Source organism: Epinephelus fuscoguttatus, linkage group LG22 (assembly GCF_011397635.1).
Source record: "Epinephelus fuscoguttatus linkage group LG22, E.fuscoguttatus.final_Chr_v1".
Lineage (NCBI taxonomy): Eukaryota > Metazoa > Chordata > Actinopteri > Perciformes > Serranidae > Epinephelus > Epinephelus fuscoguttatus.
In genome coordinates this window covers 2,105,540-2,118,036 of record NC_064773.1, presented here as the reverse complement: position 1 = coordinate 2,118,036, position 12,497 = coordinate 2,105,540, and the positions used below count along the sequence as shown (strand labels likewise).

At 44.0% G+C, this 12,497-nt stretch overlaps 1 protein-coding gene across 1 annotated transcript in view; it reads right to left on the bottom strand.

Annotated features, from left to right (window-relative positions):
* The window catches only part of LOC125883177 (filamin-C-like), a 71,960-nt gene extending 63,411 nt beyond the window's left edge, over positions 1 to 8,549 (bottom strand). Inside the window, exon 1 of the mRNA XM_049567395.1 lies at positions 7,499 to 8,549. Coding sequence (XP_049423352.1) covers positions 7,499 to 7,877 — 379 coding nt within the window. The 5' untranslated portion in view covers positions 7,878 to 8,549. The remainder of the gene's footprint in view (positions 1 to 7,498) is intronic.
* Between the last annotated feature and the right edge of the window lie 3,948 nt (positions 8,550 to 12,497).

Below are 12,497 nucleotides of genomic sequence, written 5' to 3'. Positions count from 1 at the left end.
GACGATACGCCGTCTCATGGTGGTCACTTCCTGTCAGCGTTACAGATCAGAAGCACAGAGAGTCGTTGACTAGAGACGATACGCCGTCTCATGGTGGTCACTTCCTGTCAGCGTTACAGATCAGAAGTCACTTCCTGTCAGCGTTACAGATCAGAAGCACAGAGAGTTGTTGACTAGAGACGATACGCCGTCTCATGGCGGTCACTTCCTGTCAACGTTACAGATCAGAAGCGCAGAGAGTCGTTGACTAGAGATGATACGCCGTCTCATGGTGGTCACTTCCTGTGAACCGGCAGCTTTTTACTATGTTACAGAACAGAGCGTTGACAGTAGTTGTCTGTTTCAACTCATCTTGTCATGAATCTTTGGTCTGAACTCGTGTCAGAGTTGACGTCTGCGGGTAGATGCTGTCATATATATTCAGAGGTTGATCGTACGTATTCTGTTAAGGTTTCATTGCCTCCTCAGAGGACATCAGTGTGTCCGATCAGAGCCAACAGACAGGAGACATGTTTAATAATCAGAGTATAATCCTCAGAGCTGCATGGTTCCTGCAGCAGGAAACATGAGCTCATCATCTGTCGGCTCAGAGGGGGATGGGGGGGGGGGGTTAAACCCTGCAGACTTCATTCACACCGAATGAAACTAATTGGTCTGAGTTAAAAACAGCAAGCAAAGTGAAGGTCTGTACGAGGAACAGCAGAGTTCAGCTGTTTGCTTCTGATAATGGTTTTTACAGACACACAGTCCTGCTGATGGAGCTGAACTCTGTCCGTCACAGCAAGAAACACAACTGAACGTTAATCAAGTTCATTTTATTTAAAGGCCCAAAGTCATCCTGTGACAGTGTTAGTGTCGGGGGTCTGCTCTGCGTGTGTTGTTTGCCTTTGTTGCATGTTTTTTGTGTTTTTATTATGACTTATTGTTTGAGTGCTTTTTTAAGGTTGCTTTTTTAATCATTTAATCAGATGCACACCTAAGATCACTGTGCCTCTGTTATAGCATGCAACAGTTTTTTCCTACTGCCCCTGAAGCACGCAGTGACCATCCTCAGGCTGCAATCAGCCAACAAGCAACAGGTGTTTGACGCAGGTGGAAAGGACAATAACAGGCAAACAGTACGACTTCACATGGCAGTGAAACCTCAGATCCAGCACGAGTCAAACTGCGACCTTCCAGAGATGAGCCTCCAGAGTCTGAAGCGCAGCAGTCAGTATCTGTTTGGACTGAGTACTCCGGCCTGAGTCGGTAGCAGCAGTTACCGCCCAGGACAGATGCTGGGAGGGCTGGCCACGTGGCCGGGCAAAGTGTGGCACATCTTGGTGTTTTGGCAGCATACTGGTGGCTGTTGCTGTCACGCCAGGATGAGTGGCGGGCTGTACAGAAGGGCAGCTAACAGCCGGACGCATGGGAAGATGAACGAATCCCTGAGTTGTCCACCATGGTAGCAGTTAGCAGCTAGCTAACCGTAGCTAACTTGTTTGTCCATTGTTTGGTCTGTGACGTAATAGGTCAACAGGAAAAAGGTCCAATACTAACAAGCTGAAAGGGGACATATCTCCACCTATCGTAGAGGAGTCGCACATACTTGGCTCAATAAATGGATTCCCCTCCCGTGCCTGTATACTGGGACAAGGACAGTAGGCCAGTTAGATGTCCTCGTCCAGCTGGGACTGTAGCTCCACTTCACTGTGCATTAAACATACTCAGTGACAAACAGCCACATGGCTCTGAAACACAGAGTGTGTAGTTTGTGTGTAGTTTGTGTAGTGCATCAGTGTGAGTACAGAGGAGGGGGGGGGGGGGGCATTCCTGTGTGCTGACTGCTCTGACACATGGAAACCATTACAGACTGGGAGAGAGAGGCTGACAGACAGCAGATCCACTTTAACAATGAACCACAATATTTGACACACATTTCACTGTGGTCATGTGACTCAGACATGTGACCTCATACACTGAGGCGAGAGCTCTGTGAGTTCTGTCTCTGCAGGTATTAGTCCTTCTTTTATTCAGATGCATCTTCACAGTTTATCAGACTCCTGAATGTTTTTAATAAAATGAAACATCTTAACATGTGAGGACTCTTTTTATCCCTCATGACTCAGAACTGTCTTTGCGTCTGTTATCTGTGTGCACTGCAGCACTGAAGGAACTGGTCATTACACAAACGTATGAAGGGCAGCTGATCACTTTCACCAACACTCACAGTGCTGATGTGCTGAACGCCACAGTAAATGATCTGTATATATGTTAGAGAACCTGAAACATCCTCTGGTTGGCTGCAAGACAAGTTGACACAAGGTTGTTTTACCTGGCGCCACAATCGGGTGCTACAGTGTCTGGCAGCTACCCTGGAGACCAGATGGTCAACCATCAATGCCCTCCCTCCTCTATCACTCCATCCCACAATTACAGGAGGGTTTGTCCGTGAAGGTGTGAAGCAACACAAGACCTGAACAGTAAAATCAGACACAGGCCAAGTGGGAGGGGCACCAGACTGGAGGTTACTGGCAGATCTGAATCAGCGTCTGTTCTTCCCATCTGAGATCGCCTCTACTAACCTCAGACCAGACCTCGTGCTTTGGACCTCCTCACTGCACCTCGTCTACATCATGAGCTCACTGTGTCTTGGGAGGATTCTGTGGAAGAGCCTTAAGTACGCCGAGCTGGCAGCTGACGCTGAACGACGCAGAAGGAAAGCAAATATCTGCCCAGTTGGAGGGGACTGCAGAGGCTTTGCAGGTAAGTCAACTACCAGGCTAATTAAAGAAATGGGAATTTGATGCCAAGCCTAACGTCATGCCATCAAAGCCCTCTATGGTGCAGCCGAATAGGCGAGTTGGTGGCTCTGGATGAAGAGGAGAGACACCTGGGCCCTGAAATACCACCACCAACAGCAGCAGCAGGGTTAAAGAGGGGAGTGTACCTGGGACGCCAACGATGATAGGCCCACGACACATCATCGAAACAGAGCACCCACCTGATGACCACAATGAAGCTTTACCCTCCCTAAACCCTAAACCCTAAACCCCACCTCCACCTCAGCATGACTCCAACTTTCACTCACAATCACAAGTATGTGCACCAACAACAACCGACCCGTTAAACTGCACCTGGATTAAAGTTTGGTCAGTTTATCTCCTGTTAGTTTCTTCTCTCTTTCCTCATCCGAATGAGGGATCGGGGGAGGCAGAGTGTACGGCCCGGTCCGGCGAGGGGAGATCAGTCCACACAGATGTCTCTCCTTCCCTCTACTCCTTCCTACTTTTCTATCCATCTAACTTTAACCCTTTGGCTCCCACTTGGAAACCTTCAATGGGCACTATCACTCCGACTCATAGTCTCAGTGTGTGCATCAGGGATTGTAACATCTCGTCCTAAAGTGAACCGATCAGTCAGGGCTGAAGTCGACCCAAGAAAATTTTGGTCGACTGAAATTCGACCTGCTCTTCAACCAGTCGATTGGGAAACAAAATCTGCAAGAGGTTGCGGTTCTAGATCCCGCGTGGGAGCCCACAGGTCCCTGAGTTTGATGTTCTCCCGTGCTGCGTGGGTTTTCCAGGTGGGCTTCCTCACAGTCCAAAGACATGCAGGTTAATTCACTTTTAAATTGTGCCCAATCACAAGGGAGGATAAAGTGTGAATGGTTGTCATCTGTCTCGTCACTTCAGCCTCCGATTCTGGTGACCTGTCCAGGTGAAGTTACTGCCTCTCGCAGACATTTTACCTTTAGTGGATAGGCTCCAGTATCCCCAGCAACCAGGAGGACAACCAAAACAGTTAGAAGCTGAATGAATGAATGAATGAAAATGAATGAAAAACACTTTCAAAGTAACTCCAGCAATCACCAAACAAAATCTGATTATCATCTAGATGAATCAATTGAGCCAAAGACCCTGAGGTACCAGCTCTACTGCAGTGCTGCATATTTGGTAGTTTTTCAGCACTGAAAAACAGAACGTCTCTGCAGCTGAAGCTTGCCCAATCATCAAGGAGGATAAATCCAAAAGACCATCTGATATGAAACAGTGAGTCCAGCTGAGGAGGTTCTGCTGGTCTGAAACAAACTCTGGTTCCTACCTTTAGTGGATATTCAGTATCACAGCAACCAGACACAACCAAAACATCTCAGCTGAAAAAATCCTGCCCCTCCAAAACGCTCCCAGAAAAACACAAAGTAACTGCAATCAATTGGATTTGGAGATCATTCAATCAATTGATCAAACAGACATCAGTTTACAGCTGAAGCTTGCCATGCCATCACAGTGAGTCCAGCTGAGGAGGTTCTGCTGGTCTGAAACAAACTCTGGTTCCTACTGATTTGCTCTGTTTCTACGGGGAGTGGGAATAGCTAAAGGACCCACCATACGATATTATCACGATACGTAGGTCACGGTACGATATTATTGCGATATGCTGATGACTGCGATAAAATATATTGTGATTTATGACCTTTTTTTCAAACTGCAAATTATTTCTCCAAAGGAAAACTTTGTCAACATCAGTTTTACCTCCTCAAGATACAGTTCGCATGTGTCATATCCAAGTCTTCCTTCTGTGTTAGAAAATCCAAAATAAGTCCAGATATTTGATTTAAACGCTGACGACACATTTCTGATTTCTCCGGTGCCTCCATCTTTGTTTTGATGAACTTCCCGCCAAATGCCGCTGACTGATGCTGCATTCGTTTCGTACTTGGAGGTCGGAAGTCGGAAGTGGGAATGACGTCACCTCCGAGTTGACAACAGTTTTTGTATTCTAGTTGACAACGGTGGACAAGTTGGAAAAAACATGGACGTTCGCAAGAAAGCCTTTGTTGCCCTTGCACTTTCGGAGTCCAGCACTCCAACTGATGAACGCCGCAGATGACACTGACCTGATGTAAAACAAAACAAATAAGATAAAGTTGCTATAAACAGTACTTTAGTAGCGTGTTTACTCACTATGTATGTGACTGGCAGCCATCTTGAATTTGTAAGTCGGGGCTGATGCGGCTGTTCCGAGTTTCCGAGTTGGAAATCCAATCTCAAGGTGCGTTCGAGTTTAAACTTCTGACTGGGAACTGGAAATTTCTGACCTCCGAGTACAAAACAAACGCACCATGAGACGTCTGCTGACCTCACCAGGAAACAACACATCAGCACCATCTAGTGGCCCGACAAAGCAACTGATTTTATTATTCTAGGGCCAAAAGTTGTGTTAAAATGTGTATTTGCAAAAATTATGTCTATACTAAAAGATCGATACTTGGCGTCCGTGTATCGACACAATATCGTCATGCAAAGTATCGTGATGCTGTGCTGTATCGATTTCCCACCCGTGGTTTCTACTGATTCACTGTTTCTATCAGAGGCTGAAGTGGATCTCACACTTCATGGTTTCCTCTCTGCGTCTATTTTCAGCAGCTGTTGGAGGAGTCAGAGCAGAGCTCAGCTGTCCTGCCATCAATCAGCTCATACTCACATACACCCCCACCTCCTCCTCCTCCTCCTCCTCCTCCTCCCTACGACCTGCTGCCCCCCTCCAGGCCTCTCAGACCCTGCTGCAGCTGTAGAGTCACAACATGTGAACAAACCAGCAGCTCAAAGAGTTTAACACACTTCAGGTCTGCAGGTTCGAACACAAAATCTGACCTTCAAAGTTTTTGATTTCAAGTTTGTCTGTTTTGGGGAAAACAAACTGTGATTTGGTCATTAGATAAACAAAAAAATAAAATAATTATCACTGAAATGGTTCAAATAAAAAGTGTTTTCGTGTAAAGATACGAAGATGATTCTGTTCAGCTCACTGATGATGTGTCAGAACTCAAATTAGTTTTTGTCCCTGATTAAATAAAAGATCAATTTTCTGTCATTTTTTACAATAATCAATTATCTGAACTTTTCAGTCGCTGTGATCACAAACCAAAGAGACCGCATGAGGCCCAGCCCCTCCCAGTATGAACCGGTCTGACTCTGATGGTGGAGCTGAAACCAGATCAGAGCGCAGAGGAAACTGGAGCTCTCACTTCCAGCTGCAGCCAACAACACTTCCTGTTTCCTAAAACGCTTCCGGCTTCACATGTCCTCTCCTTCCAGCCCCGCGACGACCCGTCTCTGATTTAATATTAACTTAATGTACAGTTAGAGGCAGTTTGAGGCTCCTTCAGTCTGACTCTGAGCTCTGAGTGATGAGAGTTTACATCAGTCAGAGGAAATGTCTCTGCTGCTTCTGGAAGGATCCACCTCTTCATCATCATCATCATCATCATCAACAACCCAAAGATACGAACAGGAGCTCTCAACGTGAGACAGATTCAACATCAGTGTGTTCAACACAGTCAGCCTGCAGAGACTCAACACATCGACACATCAGAGCTGTGACCGCAGACAGGAAGTGAGATTATTCTCTTCTCTCAGATTCAATCTATTTTCAAGGAATAAAAACCTTTAATTTCTCGGTCCAGGTGCAAAAAGCAACGGTGTCTTTGTTATTGTGTAAAAGTAAAGATGGACAGCTCTGATTAGGGATAATTATTTGAGATTTTTAAGGGGTGTCAGTGTGGATTAAGGCAGTGATTCCAAACTGGTCCAGCCAGGAGGTCCAGATTTCTCCTCAGTCATTAGTCCACAGTCCACACAGTTAAATACACCCAGTGTCGCACTGGTGTTCGGCCATGTTGTCTGTTTCTGTTATGGAGTGGTCCTTTCAGAGTGGACCCTCGACCCACCACATTGGAACCACTGGATTAAGGGATTGTAGAGGGGTAAGAACCCTTTAAATTCATCCCTGAATCGCCACAGTAAAAGGCCTTCACTTTTTAGCTCAGGAACAATCCCAGTGATGCTCTGTAGATATTAAGGACAGACCCTGGAGATCTGGGGTTGATGAGGGGATATTTAATGGATTATAAGGCCACTAATGGGTTTTGGGGGCAGTTTAAGGGGCTTTAAGAGGTAAGTAACAACCAGATAATAGTAGAGAGAGCAAGTGATAGATTGATTTAAGGATTTTAATAAACTTTCTAAGAGGTTTTGCTCTGTTTAAGCTTGTTCTTTAAGTTGAAGTCTAACATGAATCTTCCCAGTTGATGTGAGGAATGTGAACAAATACACGTTGAGAGGTGACGAGTTTCTCCGAGCACACAGTCACAGAACATGTGAACCAATCAGCAGAAGTTTAATGAAGCTGTTAACACCTGCAGCTACACACACCTGAGACCAACAGCTGTCATCAACCATCACCAACTTCCCTCTGAACCTCTGAATGTTCCCCTTGAACTGACTGTCACCCCAATAAATCCATGAAATCCCCTTAACACACATTTAAGGTGTTGAATTGGAGGAGTTCAAATTAACTGTACATGCAAAGTTTGGGGAGACAAAGTCATTTTTTCATCCTCATCTCCATCACTGCAGTCTGAACTCTGTGTGCAGCGCAGTTCGTTTGATTTGTTGCGTAAAATGTGCGTAAAATCTCTCCAAGCAGCGGCGCGTGTGTGCTGTGCGTCACTCACCGATGGAGACCAGCCTGATGTGTTCCCTCTCCAGAAACTCCAGCGCCACAGAGACGTTCTCCAGCTTCATCTGTCTGAAGTTGGGCCTGGAGTGATACTTTCTGTACATCTTCTTCTGGCTCAGCACCTCCAGCAGCCCGATCAGCTTCAGCCCGTCGCTCAGGTCCTTCTGCAGGTCGTTGATCCGCTTGTTGATGACCTTCAGGTGCTCGTTGCACCACCTGGTGAAGGTGTTCTGCTGGATCTTCTTCCACGGAGCGTCCTCGGCCAGGTCCTTCTCGGTGGCCGGCATCTCCTCCTCCTCCTCGCCGATGTCCGCGGTGCTCTGGTAGAGCTGCGGCGGCAGCTGCGGCTCCAAGTAGCTGCTGTTGCTCATCATGGTGCCCCCCTTTTATAGCACGGAGTGGGAAGAGAAGAAAAGGCAGAAAAAAAGAGAAAAGGAGAAGAATGAGAGGAGCGGCAGGGGCAGCGCAGAGCCTGCTGGGAGTGACACACTTCACCAAAGTCTGAGTGAAAGCGTGCGCTCCGGTCAGAGAGCAGATCCACACTCAGTTAATCCAGTCCGGCTGAGTCATGAGCTCAGAGAAGGATCAAATGTGAAGGAAGGAGACAGGAGCAGAAAGGAAAAGTAAAGAAAAGAAGTTTTTATCTCCTCCGGACAGACTCGCTCCTGTGCCCGGGTAAAGACGCGCAGACGGCGGCCTGCAGAGAGTCGGGACTGCGGGTGGAGCACAAGTGGATAAGAGGTTTAAAAAGCTCGGCGTCACTGTGCTGGACTGCCTGGAATGCCCCCTCCATGACCATATACAACTGCAGCCAGGGCATCCTCAACTCCGACACAGATACGGGGGCCGCAGCTCATTGGGTGGCGGCGGGGCAGCGGGGCGGGGACAGGCCGGACCCCCCCATCACCGCCCGCGCAGGGCCGCGGGCTCCGCAGCCACGGTGACACCTCCGGGTATTTTTAGAGGCTCCAAACCGGGGAGAGACACCGGGGCCCGTTTGTAAAGAGCTGCTCATAAACTGGGGTGAAGCGAAAACATGACGTCACCTGAGGGCCAGCCAGTCACATCACTGGAGGAAATGACTGTTTCACTGTTTTCTAACTTTTTACAGACTGAATAAATAATCAAGTCAAAAAATAACAATCAATAAGAAATCATAAAATGCAGGGATTTGTAAAAGCAGCGGTTGAGGGAAAAGTGATGTCATAGTGATGTCATCAGACTCAGAGGCTCCAAATGTGTAATATACAGTCTGACAGGCTGTTTTCATGCACTGCAAATAATGCACCAGAATAAGTGTATAAACCCACGAAATTGTAAAGGCTGTGGTCACGTGAGTAATGTCCCAACAGGAGAAACGAAGGAAGAAGTAAATAAATAAATAATTAAAGAGTGAAAGGTAAGGAGTCAGGTTGGGGTCAATGGGTCAAACAAACACACGACTTTCCCCCAGGACACCGGTGTTTGTGTCCCGTGTGAAGCCAAGTGAACTTTGAGTTATTTTAACGTAAGTCGTCACGTTACGTTCAGCACGTAACTTTATGTTAAGTTTGTAACTTTTCATTAAGTACGTAATGTGACGATGCTTAACCCTGTTTTTTCATAAACCTAACCTAGGGAACATCACGTTAAGTACGTACCTTTACATTACTTACGTAAATAAATACTAAACCTAACCTACATAAGTACACAATGTGACAACGCCCAACCTTGTTTTGTTTTTCTAAATCTAAAATACATAACATTATGTAAAGTGCGTAAATTTTAAGTTGGCCGACGTAACATGATGATGCCCGAACATGAATCCTTTTCTAAACATAACCGACATAATTTATGTTAAGTTTGTGACTTTGCGTTAAGTAAAACATGACAATGCCCAACCATGTTTTTTTCCTAAACCTAACTTACGTAATGTTAAGTATGCAAAGTGACAACACCGTATTTTCCCTGCACACACGGAACTTTAGTTTCTTAAAACTAACTTACATAACATTATCTTAAGTTCGTAACTGTTAAGTGGACCAATGTAACATGACGATGCCCAAACACGATTCCTTTTTCAGACTGTAAGGTTTCGTAACTTTGCATTAAGTATGTAACGTGACAATGACCAACCATGTTTTTCTCCTACATCTGACTACGTTAGTTAACTTTCCTAAATCTAACTTACATCATTCAGTTGGTAACTTTTAATTAGGCCTACATAACACGATGATGCCCAAACATGATTCCTTTTCCAAACCTAACTTTAAGTTTGTAACTTTGTATTAAGTACGTGATTTGATGATACCCAACCATTTTTCCCCCAATCCTAGCCTACATAACATTATGTTAAGTATGTAACTTTACGTTAAGCACGTAATGTGACAATGTCCGACCATGTTTCCTGTCCTGACGCTAACCTGCATAACTTTACTGTACTGTGACACCAAATATAAGTCTTTTCCGAAGCCTAATCTACATAACGTTACGTTAAGTACATAACTTTACATTAAGTACATAATGTGACGATGCCCAACCATGTTTCTTAACTTTCCTAGTAGTTACGTAATATTATGTTCAGTTCGTAAATTTTAAGCAGGCCTAAGTAAAATGACAACGCCCCACCATGATTTCTTTTCTAAACCTAATCTTTGTAGCTTTAAGTTAAGACCGTAACGTGACGATGCCCGATCATGTTTTTTCTCTGACACCTAACAAACGTAACTTTACTTTCCTGAACATAACCTATGTAACTTGATGTTAAAATCATAACTTTACATAAAGTATGTCTTGAGACCACCCAGCCATGTTGTTTTTCCCTAGACCTAGCCTACGTAACGTTAAATATGTAACTTTACATTTAGCACATAATGTGACAATGCCCAATCATGATTCCTTTCCTGACGCTAACCTACATAACTTTATGGTAAAAACGTAACTTTACATTAAGTATGTATTATAAAAACGCCCAACCATGATTCTTTTGCTAAGCCTAGCTGAAATGGTCGGGGTGCTAATTCATTTGTCGTGACTCCGTTAGATATCATACAAACCGTTGTATGAGGATATGTCGAGTCTGGAGGTCCCGAGCTTATAAAGCCTTCGTAAACATGTTGACTCGTAACAGTGGTTCACCTTTTGTCAGCCAAGCAGCCCTCACAGAGACAGATAGAGATTAGAAAGCCAAAATATAATCCTCGTATAATGAGATCAAATGTTAAATTACTTCTCTCTGACGGAGCCACATTCAAATGCTTACTATGAAAAACATCTCGAGGTACAAATACACACTCTGAAAATACCTCCTTCATCATCATCATCATCTTCCTCCGCTGGATCAAATTTCTGTCATCAAGAGAGTAAAACAGCAGCTCTGAGACTCTGACGTGTAATTATAGAGACAAACTAAAATTAAGGCTGTGACTTACTCATGATGCTCTCTGAGGATTTGCAGTGTGCCTGAGGGGGACACATGGATAATTATAACAGGGAAGATATATCTACACAAGAACTCGTGCCCTGCGCCTGCAAATAATAGCTCATAAATCAAGTGTATGATGTCAGAATAATAATTTGTGCACACAGGCTCTGATCTTGCACAAGATGCATAACTCTGTAATGTAATGTAATGTGGTAGGACATAAAAAACAGCCGTTCCCATTCCAAAGTTGTCATCAAACGCTGATGCCAAAAGCCACCTGTATGATACTTGACCAGGTGGTGTGATACGCTGCCTGTGGGCCAGACTCCACCTGTCGCGGCATTATGATACGACACAGGAAGGTATCAGTTTGAAACGCTGCCTGTCACGACGTAATATAAGAGGCTGGAAAGTCCCTAAAATTGGTGTTGGATGGGTCAAATAAACCCCGGACTTTCACCCAGTAGCCTGCTGTTAGCTTCCCGTATGAATGTAAAGTCAAACCATGATGGTTTTTTATTTAACCTTACTACCTGTTTTTGTTGACATCTAGGCGTTGGTAGTAAGGCTGCAACGATTAGTCGACTAATCGATGACTAATCGATTATTAAAATAATCAGTGACTAGTTTAGTAGTTGACTAATCGGTTTGAGTCTTTTCATAGAAAAGTACTATAAAAGTACCCAAAATACTCTTATTGCAGCTTCTTATGTTCAAATATTGGCAGCTTCACACACTCTCCCATGATGGTGAACTAAAACCCTTTGGCGTGAGTACGAAACAAGACATTAGATGACATCATTTTGGGGTTTGGGAGAGACAGACCGACATTTTTCAACATTTTAACACATTTTTCAATAAAATGATTAGTCGACTAATCGACGAAATAATCCACAGATTAGTCAACAATGAAAATAATCGTTAGTTGCAGCCCTAGTTGGTAGTGGCATCCTGGGACGTCAATATCTAGCATGTCATGTGTAGACAAAGTCCACTGGCAAAGCAGCGATACATGACGACTTGGGATGAGAGCGTGTTGTAAAAACAAAAAACATCATATAAAATAATATTAAACTAGAATATAACATGTAAAACATCATTTAATGTAACAAAAACTAATATAACATTACATAACAATATATTAGACCATGAATTGTGAGATGGTATAAGGTAAAGTAACTTGACATAAGGCATTACATGTTAAACATACAGTAATATAATGTGGCGTAATGGAACATACATGAAATAACACTTAGGTATAATGTGAAGAACACCGTATTCGTACGTCGTCGATTTACCCTTTGTGATAATTCTCTACATATAACATAAAAAATAAATAAATACAAGTTCTTACAATGATGAGATTTTCTGAATATATATATATAAAACATATCTAACATAAACCTACAAGGGACATTAAAGACAAGGATAAACTACTTTTTATTAGTCAGGTCATTTACAAAATGTACAGGCCCTTTGAACAAAATACAAACTCATTCAGACATTAATGTTGTGCAGAAACATCACTGATACAATTAAATGTTCAATCGTTTACAGAATCAGACGGAGAAACACAGAGAGGAACAGATTA